General features: G+C 39.3%; 1 protein-coding gene across 8 annotated transcripts in view; it reads right to left on the reverse strand.

Annotated features, from left to right (window-relative positions):
* Nucleotides 1-3,588: 3,588 nt before the first annotated feature.
* FRY (FRY microtubule binding protein) overlaps nt 3,589-16,148 on the reverse strand; it is a 463,051-nt gene continuing 450,491 nt past the window's right edge. For 7 of the 8 annotated variants that reach the window (XM_086714061.1, XM_086714067.1, XM_086714030.1 and 4 more), the window contains 3 exons: nt 14,237-14,347; nt 5,567-5,769; nt 3,589-4,971 (listed from right to left, as the gene is read on the reverse strand). In XM_086714061.1, coding sequence (XP_086570187.1) covers nt 4,713-4,971; nt 5,567-5,769; nt 14,237-14,347 — 573 coding nt within the window. In that variant the 3' untranslated portion in view covers nt 3,589-4,712. The remainder of the gene's footprint in view (nt 4,972-5,566; nt 5,770-14,236; nt 14,348-16,148) is intronic. The other variant, XM_086714035.1, reaches the window with a different exon arrangement.

Consider the following 16,148-nt stretch of genomic DNA (forward strand, 5'->3'; position numbering starts at 1 on the left):
TGGTGTATAAAAATGCGACCAATTTCTGTACATTGATTTTTGTACACTGCAACTTTGCTGAATTCGTGTATCAGTTTTAGCAGACTTCTGGTGGAGTCTGTCGGGTTTTCCATGTAGAGTATCCTGTCGTCTGTGAAAAGTGAAAGTTTTACTTCATCTTTGCCAATTTTGATGCCTTTGATTTCATTTTTGTGGTCTGATTGCTGAGGCTAGGACTTCCAACACTATGTTAAACAACAGTGGTGAGAGTAGACATCCCTATCGTGTTCCTGATCTCAGGGGAAAGCTCTCAGTTTTTTGCCATTGAGGGTGATATTAGCTGTGGGCTTTTTGTAAATGGCATTTATGACGTTTAAGCATGTTCCTTCTATCCTGACTTTCTTGAGGGTTTTTATTAAGAAAGGATGCTATATTTTATCAAATGCCTTTTCTGCATCTCTTGACAGGATCGTATGGTTCTTCTCATTTATTAATGTGATGTATCACATTGATTGCTTTGCAAATATTGAACCAGCCCTGCATCCCAGGAATTAATTCCACTTGATCATGGTGAATAATTCTTTTTATATGCTATTGAATTCGATTTGCTAGTATCTTGTTGAGAAGTTTTGCATCCATATTCATCAGAGATACTGGCCTGTAGTTGTCTCCCCCCCGCCCCCGCTGGGTCTCTGTCTGGTTTGGGAATCAAAGTAACGCTGGCTTCATAGAATGAGTCTGGAAGTTTTCCTTCCCTTTCTATTTTTTGGAACAGCTTGAGAAGGATAGGTATTCTCTCTGCTTTACATGTCTGGTAGAATTCCCCAGGGAAACCATCTGGTCTAGGACTCTTATTTGTTGGGAGATTTTGATAACTGATTCAATTTCTTCACTGGTTGTGGATCTGTTCAAATTTTCTGTTTCTTCCTGTTTCACTTTTGGTAGTGTGTATTTGTCTAGGAATTTGTCCATTTCTTCCAGGTTGTCCAGTTTGTTGGCATATAATTTTTCATAGTATTCCCTGATAATTGCTTGTATTTCTGAGGGATTGGTTGTAATAATTCCATTTTTATACATGATCTTATCTATTTGGGTCCTCTCTCTTTTCTTTTTGAAAAGCCTGGCTAGAGGTTTATCAATTTTATTTTTTCAAAAAACCGACTTTTAGTTTCATTGATCTGTTCTACTGTTTTTTTGGATTCTATATTGTTTATTTCTGCTCTGATTTTTATTCTCTTCTGCTGGGTTTCGGGTGTGTTTGCTGTTCTGCTTCTAGTTCCTTAAGGTGTACTTTTTTTTTTTTCCTTTTAGTACTTTGAATATATCTTGCCTGTCACTTCTGACCTGCAAAGTTTCTGCTGAAAAATAAGCTGATAGTCTTATGGTGGTTTCCTTATATAGAATAATTTCTTTCTTGCTTTTAAAATTTTCTTTCTTTGTTTAGGTTTTGATATTTTTATTATAATGTGCCTTGATATGGATCTCTTTGGATTTATCTTGTTTGGGACACTCTATGCTGCTTGTGCCTGCATGTCTGTTTCCTTTCATTGTCTGTTTTGTCTTTTACTTTCATTTGGAATACATTGCTCTGTCTCATTTTGCCTATCTCTGTGTCTGTGTCCGTATTAGGTAGTTCAACTATGTCTGCTGGTCTGGAAGGAGTTGCCTTATGTGGGAGAGCCTATGGGGTGCAGAAGCACAATCACTTGTACACCAGACTCAGATGCTCCAGGCCTGTTCCCTCGGAGCTGCATGCACCCCCTGCTCAGTGGTGCCAGACTGTTGTGGCTGTATTGCTGGGAGGGCTGGTCCCTGTCCTAGCTGGCTCTGCATCTGGAGCAACTGATGGAGGTGTGCAAATGGGGTTGGGTTGGTGCCTGGCCTGGCTGGCTGTGAGGACCTGCTGAGATGCAAGGTTGTACAGGACTCTCAATGGGGGCATGTTTCCTGGCATTAGCAGTCTAGAGTGGCACTTGCCAGTGCTGGGCTCAGCATGGCAGAAAGAACAAAAATGGCTTCTGTCCATGTCTCTCAGTCTCCATGTAGAGCCCCAGGTGCTTCCTGACTCCCTGGCAGGTACTCCAAAATTAGTAAGTCGGTCTCCTTCACCTGTGATGTGTGCACTTTTTGATTTGGTATTTATGTACTGGTTTCTGGGTTGAGTGAGTACCTGTACATGAGGGCTTTTAAGGATGAGCACTGGGTGTTATATGTAAGTGATGAACCACTAAATCCTACTCCTGAAACCATTATTACACTCTATATTAACTACCTTTGATTTAAATAAAATAAAAAAAAAACAAAAAGGAGAGTAGAATTCCCTTTCCTTACAGTTCTATAATTTTCTTGGACCTATTCCATTTTGGTTTTCATAGTCAGGTGTTTTGGGGACTCCTGTCTCATGCAGGATGTAAGGGCCAGGGTTCCTGATATAGATCTCAAATACTTTGCTTTTCAGAAAAATGCTTATAACTTTGAGAACTTTCCTGACTATGGAACACTGTGCCAGGAGTATGTGTTTTCTTTGGTGAGACCTCTTGCCTCTTTTACCTGTCTCCGTGCTTTTCCTTTTTGTGAAGGCTCTATTCATCCAGTTTCTAGGTCTTTTTCTGTGGGAATTACTCTGAATATAATTGTAGATTTTTGGTGTCCATTGGAGGATGTGAGCTCAGGATCTTTCTATGCTGCCGTCTTGAACCCTCCTCTCCTCAAAAAAGTTACTACAATTAGTTAATAGTTGTACCTATGGTAACCTAAAAAACATCTTGGCTCACACTCCCTGTTACAGGCTACTTCTAGAAAATTACTACTGAAGATTTGGCTATCGTATGTTAGAAAAGCAAGTTACATCTGTTAGTCTAGGTAAATATGAGTAGGAAGACAGTAGCAATTAGATTGTTGTGTGTGTCTGTGCCCCTGTTTTTTCATGTCAGGTAGAGCTAGGTGAGGGTTGCGACAGACTCTATAATCCAAAGTAGGAGTTTTGATTCTATTTCCCAATTTTAAGGATGACAACCTCATGATAGGTGTCGACGATTAGAGCCCTCACTCTTGTGATTTCTGTTTGGCTCATTATAGAGAGAGCTGGTTGAAAGTCACCATCTTAGGGGCGCCTGGGTGGCGCAGTCGGTTAAGCGTCCGACTTCAGCCAGGTCACGATCTCGCGGTCCGGGAGTTCGAGCCCCGCGTCGGGCTCTGGGCTGATGGCTCGGAGCCTGGAGCCTGTTTCCGATTCTGTGTCTCCCTCTCTCTCTGCCCCTCCCCCGTTCATGCTCTGTCTCTCTCTGTCCCAAAAATAAATAAAAAACGTTGAAAAAAAAATTAAAAAAAAAAAAAAAAAAAGAAAGTCACCATCTTAGCCATTTCCACTTACAACAAGGTTACAGATAGGCCCTCTCTGGAGCAGGAACTGTGAGTGCCAGCCATGGACCCTAGATGAATGGTGCCCCTTGCGGTTGTCACTGTGGCAACCCCCATGCACATCTGTAAATGTATGTCAAAGGCAAAGATCTTCTAACCAGAAATAAAATCCATGGTCAATATGTATTTTGTCTTTTTTTTTTTTTTTTTTAAGTCTAAAGGAAGTTCTGAATAGAAGATCAACCAAGATTACATCACAAAAACTTTAAATGTATTTACAGAGTGAATAAGTTACATAGATAAACTTTGAATATGTTTCTGATGTGCAACTGGTTTACATGCACACATCTAACACTTGACAGCATTAAGTTTAAGGAGAAAAGTGAAGAATGGCCCTTTACATATATGTTACAAATAAAACATGACATCTCTTAAGTAACAAAGTGACAACTCATAGTTTATCTTTATGATTCTACTTCTGGCTATCCAAATGGATATTAAAATATGCATGCGTGACCGGTGAAAAGACTTGGAATTTGTAATGTGAATTTAACTTTTTTCTACAAAATGGCAAAGTTGGTTAAAATTAACACTCATCCTTTTGTAGTATAAATATGCTCATATAAGCAACCTTCTAGTAAAAAGCAGCCAAGACCTTTACAAAAAGGTCTGTCTGGACCATATTTGGTGCTAGGGTCCTAATCACAGACTCCTGCAAAGAGATCCAGGGCTTTCAGAAACAGTAGCCTAGCAACATAAGAAAGGTACTTCATAGCAGCTCCTTTTAGATACAGTAATTGTATTCAAATTACAGTGTATATTAAATTGTCCATTTACAATTCCCTCTTCACATACACAGGCTGTCAGCTTTTGACCGTCTTACAATTTTCAGTGGCCAGCTTCATTCTGCCTGTCCCTTCCTCAGCCCACCAAAAAAAGAAAAAAAGGAAAAAAAGAAAAAAGAATGTACAAGTTTTAGAATATAAAACATTTTTTAGTGAAGAAAACATTGCACTTTTGCCAATCTAAAACTGTTTCTAGAAAGGAAGGTATTATTCAGTGTAGTCGGCTTTGGTATGCAATGGAAGTCACTTTCTTCAGTAGTGAGTTGCATCTGCTCAGTGAAATGATAACACCTTTGTGCCACACAGCATGATGGATGGAGTCTGTCCCAGAATGTTCTATGCTACCTTGGTTCTTATAGTATTGCTACACGTTGGAAGTTCTGTCATCCTGTTTAGAAAAAGTCCTACAGGTAACAAGAGGGAGAACAGTCTGACCAAGCCTTCTGAAGGCTGAAAAGACACTGAATGACGTCACCCCAGCATGACAGCACCCCCAGCTTGGAACGCATGGGGGATGGGAGGCTCCTGTCAGAGACTAGTGCCAGAAACACTGGAGTCTGGAAGAAAAGCAGTGAGGACTCGGTAACTCTGGGCCCTGCGAATCATGTCCCGGATCTCCATGTTCAGTTCCATCAGCTTGGTGCAGATTTCGGTCAGGCTCTGATTAGACCCTACCAACGCGTAAGTACCCGTTTGTCCCAGAGTTTGATGACGGAAATAAATATTCAGTAGTGTCTGGACCTCATCATCAGAACTGCTTCCAAAGATGTCATTGGGCCACAGACTTCTGCAATTAAAAAACAGCACAGATTAGAGGCACTATTGATGACAAAGTTGGGAGGTTATTAGCCTCGGTAATATAAGAATATTACTTAAAAACACTAGCTTTGAGATATAACTCACATACTATACAATTCAACCATCTAAAGCATACAACTCAAGGGCTTTTAGTATATTCAGAGTTTTGCAAACATCACCATAACCAACTGTAGAATGTTACTGGTTTTGATGAAAATATCTAAAGCTTCTAACTATCAGAACGGAATTTGATTTGCTATAACATTCTGATTCTGACGAATGTGAAGATAGTATCAAAATGTAAGGGGACAAGGATACATTCAGATAATAGTTCTCAAAGTATACTCCAACATAATCTGAAGTGTTTCAACATTTTTAGGGATGATCAAAAGGCGAAAAATAACGCCTAGACTTTAGACACACAATTTCTAAAATCTGATATTTCTGGCGTGGTAAAGAGCTGAGAAGGATGTGTATAAAATATCTGGATGTCCCTTCTGTAGTGATTCAGTCCCCCACCATGACAAAGTAACTATTAGGCAAGGATTTCCTTTAACCATTTCTAAAAGCAATAGTAGAGTTACCTGCATTCCCTGATTTGCCGTAAAGCCTTGCCAAGTTCATTGTTCTTCAGGCACTCCAGCATGGACTGGATGGCCGCTTCGGTGGATGTGAAGGTTGGCTCAGACCATGCACCCTCTATATAGAGAGGGTCAGCTGCAATGGCCGCAGTGGCCTCCTTCAGGTTTTTCTTTAAGTCACTCAGTTCCCTGGACATATTTAGCAGCTGTTAAAAAAAAGTTATTTTTATTGTATTTAGTTGCAAGCTGGATTTTGCATCCCTTAGAGAAGAAATCTTCATTGTATTAAGGTCTGGTTAAGCACAAGCTTAATATCTTGGTAAGCTAAAACAGGACAAATAAAATTACTACATGGGATGTGTAAGGGGTTGGATGCATTGGATAACTTTATGTATCAACCACTGGAATACTCTCCTTAGATGAGGGGCTAACATTTCCTTTAACATGTTTTCTATTTAAGTAGAAGGACAAACCCGGAGTTAAAATGCGTAAGACACTAGGCTTGGGTGGAGCTGGGTTCAAATGCCAATTCTGCACTGCACTGTGGGACCGTAGTCAAGTACATAGACTTATATGTGCTTCAGTTTTCTCATTTGTAAGACCGAAGACATTACCTGCCTCACAGGTAACTTTAAAGAGGAGACGATGTATATAAAATGCTTAGTATTAAGCATTTATGTGCCAAATAAATGTAATCATAAACATAGATCTTGCTTGAAAAAGAATTTTTTCTCACTATTTGTATGCTATGGGAAAAGATGAAAGATGCAATTTAAGGAAGAAAAATCTCAAGGTGATGTTAGTATTCATGTTACAGAGGTAAGAGATATTTTACCTCAAAACGTCTCCGTTGGTAGCAGCGATCATAAAAAGAGAACCTACGTCACTTCTTCGTGCCCCAAAATATACTATGGAAGTCAGCTGTTTTGTAATTTGATCTCAAGGGCATTTTAATGACTTGATGTGCACTTAAAGGTTTATTTTGTCCTTTGTAATGTAAGTTGATGATGTCTTCTTTGGAAAGTTGATGTATCCAACATTTTCATCTTTCTTCATTTCCAGCTAGCCCACGGGGCCAGAATTATTTGTCTTCGCACAGATGCCTATTAAATGCAACTACCTACTCCAGTACTAGGCTTAAAATTTACCGAGGTAATTCTTCTAAGTAAGATATCAGAGAAAGAGCTTGGGAAGACGGCAGAGTAGGGGGACCCTGAGCTCCCTTCCTCCAGGGACAGCCTGAGGCTACAACTTCATATAATGCAACACCCTCTGAAAACAACCTTAAGACCAGCACAACAGCATTTTCACAGCTAAAGATATAAAGAAAGGCTACATCGATAGGGTGGGAGGGGCAGAGACATGGTAAAGAACCAAACTCCAGGTGTGGCGATCCACAAGGAGGAAGGGTATCACAGGTGCAGAGCTCCCTGAGGAGTGAGGGGATCAAGCCCCACATCAGGCACGCCTTGTCCTGGGAGTCAAAATGGGGAAGATGAGCCCCCATACCATCCAGCTTTGAAAACCCCTGGGGCTCCAGAAGAGGGGGAGGACTATAGTAAACTGAGGTTCTGCTTTTAAAGGGCCAGCACACTCTATCAATCATTCTGAGGCATTTCAGAGGCAGTAGTATTAAAAACATCTGGGCTATATATGAAGCAGATTTATTGACTAATTTTAGGGCATGTGTCAGACGGGCAGGGATTTATAGGGACTTCTTCTGGGAATAAAAGTGTTGGTTTCTTCCTCTCAAGTCTAGCCGGCCTGATGCTGGGGGTAGCCAGTTCTGCCAATCTCTACCACCGCTAGCTCTGCCATGGCAGGCAGGCCTCTCAGCCAGAAGGTACCAGGGGCTAACCCCCACTACCAGCAGACCTGTGGCACCTGTAGCCAGGCAACTCAGCCAGCCTAGGTGGGGTCAGCCCTGCTCCCCAACATGCCTGCAGGAATCCTGGCCCAGTAACAAAGGCAGGCACGTACAGCCCACAGAGGAGACGCCCCTGGCGTGCCTAGTTCTCCTGACCAGGGGCATGTACTACAGGGCTCCGGAGGACACCTTTTATATAAGGCCACTAATTTCAAGATCTAATACAAGGAAACAGAGTTAGACAAAATACGGAAAGAGGGAAATACGTTCCCAATGAAAGGACAATATAAAACCTGAGAAGTCCCAAACAAAACAGATGAGTAATCTACCTGATACAAGTTCAAAGGAATGGCCATAAAGATACTCAGTAGAGTAATAACTGAAATGAAAAATACAATAGAGGGAATTAAAAGCAATTAGAGGATGCAGAAGAATGGGTCACAATCTGGAAGAGTAATAGCATACAAGCTGAACCGCAAAAAGAAAACCAAATTTTAAAAAAATGAGGCTAAGTTAAGGGACCTTTGGACAACATCAGTTTTACTAACATTTGCATTATAGGGGTCAGAAGGAGAAGACAGGGGCAGATAAGTAGTAACAGGCAACTTCTCTAACCCTGAGAAGGAAATACTCCAGATCCAGGCCCAGAAGTACAGAGCGCCTCGAACACAATGAACCCAAGGAGGTCACATAATATTTAAAATGTCAAAAAATTAAAGAATCCTGAAAGCAGCAATAGGAAAGCAACTAGTTACACAGGGGGGAAGCCTCATCAGGCTATAAGCTGATTTCTTGGCAGGAATTTTGAATAGATCATGCCACTGCCTTTTGGCCTGCAAAGTGCTAAAAGGAAAAAAGTCTATAACCAAGAATACCCTACCTGGGAGCTTATCATTCAGAATTGAAGGAGACATGGAGTTTCCCAGATGAACATTAAAGGAATCTATCCCCACTAAACCAGTCTTATAAGAAATGTAAGGGACTTCTTTAAGCAAAGAAGAGTCCAGAAATAATGAAAGGAAAAAATTTCACTGGTAAACCTATACTAAAGATGGTAGGTCATTTACTTAGTGTAATGGCTAAAAGAAAAAACTAGTAAAATCCATTATATCTACAAAAATTAGGTGATACACAAAATAGATATAAAATATACATACATAAAATGGGGTAGGGAATTAAAGATGTAGCTTTTAGAACATGTTTGAACTTCAACTTAAAACATATTGCTAGACACATAGGATGTTATATATGAACCTCATGGTAACCACAACCAGAAAAGCATAACACTGAAGAAAAGAAAGCCATCAAAAGGCAAGGAAAGAGAAGAAGAGAAGAGCTATAAAAATAACCAGAAAACAAGACACTACCTATGAGTACATACCTATCAATAATTGCTTTCAATGTAAATGTTCTAAATGCTCCAATCAAACCCCTAGAATGAATGAATATATAAAAAGAAAACAAGATCCACTTATATGCTGCGTACAAGAGACCGACTTCAGACCTAGAGACATACAGACTGAAAGTGAAGGAATGGGAAAAATATTCCATGCAAATGCAAGTGGAAAAAAAAGCTGGGGTGGCAGTATTTATATCAGACAAAATAGACTTTGAAGTAAAGACTAACAAGAGACAAGGACATTACATAAGGATAATCCAACAAGAAGATATAGCAATTGTAAATACCTATGTACCCAAGCCTAAGAGCACCTATATAGATAAAGCCAAGTATCAACAGACATAAAGGGAGAAACTGACATTAATACATTAGTAGGGGAATTAAATACTCCTTTACATCAAGGGATAGATTATTCAGACAGAAAATCACAGCAGATTTGAGTGCCATAAGACTAGATGGATTTAGGATTTAACAGATATATGCTGAACATTCTGCCCAGGAATAGAATACACGTTCCTTTCAAGTGCACATGGAACATTCTCCAGGACAGATCACATGTTAGGCCAAAAAACAGATCTCAATAAATTTGAGTAGATAGATACCATATCAAGCATCTTTTGTAATCACAATGGTATGAAAGTAGAAATCAATTTAAAAAGTAATGGAAAAAAACACATGGAGCCTAAACAACATGCTATTAAACAATGGATCAATTAAGAAATCAAAGAGAGAAAAATATCCCAAGACGAATATGGAAACACAATGGTTCAAAATTGATAGGACTTAGCAACAGTATATATATATTTTTTATGTTTTATCTTTGAGAGAGAAAGAGAAACAGAGTGCAAGCCAGGGGAGGGGAAGAGAGAGAGGGAGACACAGAATCCAAAGCAGGCTCTAGGCTCTGAGCTGTCAGCACAGAGCCTGACATGGGGCTCGAACTCACAGACTGAGATCATGACCTGAGTCAAAGTCAGACACTTAACCGAGTCACCCAGGCCCCCTTGCAATAGTATTTCCAAGAGGAAAATTTACAATGCTACAAGCCTACCTCAAGAAATAAGAAAAATCTTAATCTAACCTGACATCTAAAGGAACTAGAGAAAGAAGAACAAACAAAGCACTGTTAGTAGAAGAAAGGAAATGACAAAAGATCAGAGTAGAAATAAATGAAATGGAATCTAAAAAAATGGAAAAATGAAACTGAGTGGCTTACTAGAAAAGATAAAGACTGGGGTGCCTGGATGGCTCAGTTGGTTTAAACGTCCGACGCTTGGTTTCGGCTCAGGTCGTGATCTTGCAGTTCATGAGTTCAAGCCCCACGTCTGGCTATGTGCTAGCAGCAAGAAGCCTCCTTGGGATTTCTCTCCCCTTCTCTCTCTGCCCCTCCCTGGCTTGTGTGCATTCTCTCTCTCTCTCTCTCTCTCTCTCAAAATAAACATTAAAAAAATATGTTGAGTAATTCCTAGGAATAATCTTCCAAGACTGAATCAGGAATAGAAAATCTGAACAAATTGCTAGTAATGGAATTGAATAATCCCCAAACTCTCAGCAAACAAAAGTCCAGGACCAGATGGCTTCATGGGTGACTTCTACCAAACATGTAAAAAAATATTTAATACCTATCCTTCTCAAAGTATCCCAAAAGTTGAAGCGAAAGGAATGCTCTAATGCTATATATGTAAAAATTGTCAACAAAACATTTGCAAACAGAGTTCATCAATATATTAAAAGGAGCATTTGCCATGATCAAGGGGATTTATCTCAGGGATATAGGGATGGTTCAATAGCTACAAATCAACCAATGTGACAAGCTACATTAACAAAATGAAAGATAAAAATTATATGATCTCAATAGATTCAAAAAAAGCATTTGACAAAATTCAGCATCCATTCATAAAACAACCTCTTAAAGTGGGTATAGAGGGAACATACATCAATGTACTAGAGGTCATATATAACATACCTGTAGCTAACATCATACTCAACAGGGAAAAGCTGAAAGCTTTTCCTCTAAGATCAGGAACAAGCCAAGGATGCCCACTCTTGCCATTTTTATTCAATATAGTACTGGAAGTACTAGCTACAGCAATCAGACATGAAAAAGAAAGAAAAGGCATCCAGATTGGTAAGGAGTACATTAAACTGTCACTGTTTGCAGATGTCGGGATACTATATATAGAAAACTCTAAACTCCACCAAAAAACGATTAGAATCAATGAATTCAGTAAAGTTGCAGGATACAAAATCAATATACAGAAATCTGTTACATTTCTGTACACTAATAGCCAACTATCAGAGAAATTAAGAAAAACAGTCCTATTTACAATTCCATGAAGAAGAATAGAATGCATAGGAATAAATTCAAGGAGGTAAAAGATCTGCACTCTGATAACCATAAGACGTTGATGGAAGAAGCTGAAGATGACACAAATGGAAAGATATAGCATGCTCACTATTGGAAGATTATTTTAAAAAGGTCAATACTACCCAAAGCATTCTACAGCTTTCGTGCAATTCCTGTGAAAATACCAATGGCATTTTTCATAGAACTAGAACAAATCCCAAAATTTATATGGAATCACAGAACCCCCAAAGCCAAAGCAATTGTGAGACAGAACAGCAAAGCTGGAGGTATCCCAATCCCAGACTTCAAACTATATTACAAAGCTATAGTAATCAAAGACAGTATGGTAGTGGAACAAAAAGACACACAGACGCTTGGAAAATAGAAGAGGGCTTAGATATAAATCCATAGTTACACAATTAATGGACAAGGCACAAATATATGATGGAGGAGAAAAAAATCTTTTCATGAAATGGTGTTGGAAAAATGAGACCACTTTTTAATACCATGTCCAAAAATAAAATGTAAAGATGGGCAGTATACTCTTGGGCACTGGTCTTATCAATATTTTTTTGGATACATCTCTTCAGGCAAGAGCAACAAGCGCAAATAGAAACAAGTAGGATTACATGCAACTAAAAACTTTTTGTGCAGTAAAGGAATCCGTCAATAAAGTGAAAAAGCAACCTATTAAATGGGAGAAAGTATTTGCAAGTGATGTATCTGATAAAGGATTAATCTCCAAAATACATTACCACTCATACAACCTGATGAAAAAATGGGCAGAGGACTTGAATAGGCACTCTTCCCAAAGACCTACAAATGGCCAACAGTCCAAGGAAAAGATGTTCAACATCACTAATCATCAGGGAAATGCAAATTGAAACCAAAATGAGGTACCCCTTCACACCAGTCAGAATGGCTAATATCCGAAAGATGAGAAATAACAAGCGTTGGGGAGACTGGGGAAAGGAAGCCCTTGTGCACTGTTGGTGGGGATGTAAATTGGGGCAGCCACTGTGGAAAAACAGTATGGAAGTTCCTCAAAAAATTAAAAATAAAACTACCGTATGATCCACTTATTCCACTACTGGGTATCTTACCCAAAGAAAACAAAAACACTAATTAGAGGAGATAAATGTACCCCTTTGTTTATGGCAGGGTTATTTACAATAGCCAAGATAATGGAAGCACCCCAAGTGTCCATTGATAGATGAATATGTAAAGAAGACGTGGTACAAAGATACACACACATATACACACAATGGATAATTACACAGTCATAAAGACAATGAGATCTTGCCTTTGACAACATGGATGCATCTAGAGGGTATTATGCTAAGTAAGTCAGATGGGAAGAGATAAAAACTATATGATTTCACTTACATGTGGAATCTAAAAAACAAAACAAAAAAGCAGAAACAGATTCAAATATAGAGAACAAACTTGTGGTTGCCAGAGGGGAGAAGGGTTGGGGACTGGGTGAAAGATGTGAAGGGGATTAAGAGGTACAAAGTTCCAGTTGTAAAATAAGTCACAGGGATGAAAAGTACAGCATAGAGTAAATAATATTATAATAACTTTGGTAACTACACTTACTGGGGTGGCATTCCCTAACGTATATAAATGTGGAATCAGGATGTTGTATGTGTAAAACTAATATAATATTGTATGTCAAGTATACTTTAATTAAAAAAAGATATTAGAAAATTTTATGTGTATAATTTTTAAGTTTGCAAGTCAGTATCTTAATTATTTTAAATCTAGGGATGTCTTATATACTGTGTGTATGTATGTAGCATTTATTTTTATTTTTATTTATTTATTTTTTTTTTTTTCAACGTTTATTTATTTTTGGGACAGAGAGAGACAGAGCATGAACGGGGGGAGGGGCAGAGAGAGAGGGAGACACAGAATCGGAAACAGGCTCCAGGCTCTGAGCCATCCGCCCAGAGCCCGACGCGGGGCTCGAACTCACGGACCGCGAGATCGTGACCTGGCTGAAGTCGGACGCTTAACCGACTGTGCCACCCAGGCGCCCCTGTATGTAGCATTTAAAACTTACCTAGATTTAAAATAACTGAGGAGAAATCACTTTAAATTTACTAGATTTAAATAATTATGCAAAACATATATACACATGGCATGAATACTTAATTTCTTAATCTAAAGTGAAACTTAAATTGCTTTGTAAATATAGGAAATGGCATCAGTCACATTTGCATGTGCATTAGTTTTTGAGCATAGATGGACTCTAAGGATCCTGTTAGTATTTGCTAGAATAGTAATAAGAGCAAACTTTATCTTGACAACGTGTCCTATAATTTGTATCAACTGTGTTCTCTTTTATCTAATAATCTGCAACGCTGTGGAGGAAACCTGTTTGTTTCCTACCCCGCCCTTGAAATTGGCCTTAAAAACCACCCATTTTCCTTTCATCACCGGCATTTGTGTTTCTCCTCCTCTCCCCTCCTCCGATGTGCGGTTTCCTGGGCTCCCTCCTCCCCTCACCACTCTTGCTAGGATGTTTTCATAAACTCCTGGCTGTTCACTGGTGCCCAGCACATCTGTACCTTTAGTCTACCACATCTCTCCTCCGACCTCAGCTCCTCACATTTAACTGCCTGCGAGATGTGGTTAAGCCTGGGCGTGGTCTACTGGGGGAGAAGTCGTCTCTGACCCATAGGTGTGGATGCACTGTGGACTCAGTCCTCTTTATCCCTGTCTCAGAGGTGGCAGGTACAAAAAGCTAAATCTCAAGAAGAAAAACCACAATACCGGGAACGTTTTTAAGTATCGATGTCCAGAACACCAGGGCCAGGACGAGGGTGGGCCAAGTGAGGCCTTTCGGCACAGCATCGGGGAGGCCCTCGCTCTCGGGGGTCGTCCTTCAATTTTGAGCCGAGGCTTGTCGCTTGCCTCACCCCAGTCCTGGTGCTGCTAGATCAATTATGTGGGAATCAAATCGCTCGGACAGTTATAAGTGGGATGGGAGGAGAGAAGAAAGGGAAAGGAATGATTTGCATGGTAGGACTTGGGGTCGGGAGGTGTGTGGCTCACCTCTGGCATGGAGCTGACTTCGTGCACCTGGCCGATGAGCTTACAGTAGGACTGAAAGAGCAGCAGCAGCTGGAAGTGCAGCTTATATAATCTCTGACACAGTTCCAATTGCTAGAGAGAGAGTTTGCATGGGAAGAAGTCGTTATTAAAGATCACTCTTGTATAGCAAGTGAAGTCTCAGGGTAGAAAAACATGTTTTTCTCTCTAAATCAAGGAAACATAACTAGCTGTTCTTATTCCAGATGAAACAGAACAATAGAATCCAGTCAATAAATATCAGTGAGAAAAATCACAATATGATATAGAATCGTTCCTGGAAGTTGACCAATTAGAGAGGAGTAGTAGCTATAAAGGGACTCCGTGAATCGCCACATTCCCGTATATTTGCCAATTATGCATCTACAAATTATGACCACGGTCATCTTCATTGTGGTTGTCTTAATTTTTATAAGCTAAAATTGTTTGAAAAATTTTTTATTAAAGGGAAATTTAATTTTTCAATTGAAGACATTTTTCAATTTTTATTGAAAAGCAAAATATTAAGTCATTCTAGGTGTTAAATTTATAAATCCAGCAGTTTGGGAGGTTACTCCATGAGACAATTGTGGCGGCCTTTTTGGGTGCAGACGCTCATCTTAAAGCCTGTGTAAACACAGCAGGCAGTCATATGTTCCTCTAAGGTGCTGTATCTGTTTTATTGACAGTGCTTCTACTCGGTGCTCAATAAATGTTTGTTGAATTACAGAGATAGAAAGGGGCTACAAGTGCTTCCAAAAAGGAGAAATTAAGTACACATTCAAAACTCTCCGTGGAAAGAATATCAAAAACTAGTCCTCTAAAATGGCCCTTGAGCCCTATAGATACCTCTGGAATTTAAAATGTTTTCATTATATGGCTTATGTATACCATGAGGGAAAAGTACATCTTGAGTAATTCCAACACCAACGATCCTACTACTCTTTGAGCCGTATCTGCTTGCAATGGCCTCTACACTTCGCCTGTTTTATTTGAAGAATGAGTTAGCTCCTAGGTGGTGGATGTGGATTCTGTGAAAGGAAAAGTGCAGCCTTCATGAGATAGAATTTCATGGCTCAGCAGGCACCAGTGAAAGTGGGTTCAACTAAACATGTCACTGTTCAGTTTTCAAATATGGTTAAGTAAGGATAAATAGGCCCTTTCTTTTGCTAATAGTCATAAAGAACTCAGAATGGAGAGCTTCTGAGGTCATTTAAAATTGTTCCCCCAAATGAGTTGAGGGAGAGAAATTATAAGAATTTAAATTTAGGCTTTAAGAAGATATCCTATAGTGTTGTTAACAGACTTTTGATCCTAATTGTTAAAAGTTACCAAAATCATGCTAAGGCTATAGTGAATGAAGTTTTCTTTCTCTTGTCCTTTCCCTGGCCCCTGGGGGAAAAGAACCATTCTAGATTTAGGTTTAGACTTATTTGATCTCTCGGTGCTGATAGTGAACATAAGTTTAAAGAAGTAGCTACACTCACAAATTTAACCCAAATTAGATCTTTGGTTGTTTCAGTAAAGCATTTTGCTTTTTGATCACTTAAACCTTTCTTTATGGAAATTTGTTAAAATCTGATATAAAAGATAACTGCCAGAGTCTTGCAGATAAATAAAGTATTGTTTAAATCATCACCTTCACAATTTAGGGTGAAACCTAGCTATGAAAACTCTGTCCTCTGTAAGTGTAAGATAATGCTGGTTATTACTCAAAATATCCCACTGATAGTATGAGAATTCATAGCAACTTAAGTTTCTACTTTGGGACAAAAGCAGCCCAGAATGCTACTAATTCACTGCACGTCTTAGTCTACCAAATAAAATAAAATGAAATAAATGCAAAGGGGAAAACATGCTAAGAGATATAACAGTAACAGTAAAAATAAGATTTGTT

The sequence above is a fragment of the Puma concolor genome, chromosome A1 (genome assembly GCF_028749965.1).
Source record: "Puma concolor isolate L17-30 chromosome A1, mPumCon1.1.hap2, whole genome shotgun sequence".
NCBI lineage: Eukaryota > Metazoa > Chordata > Mammalia > Carnivora > Felidae > Puma > Puma concolor.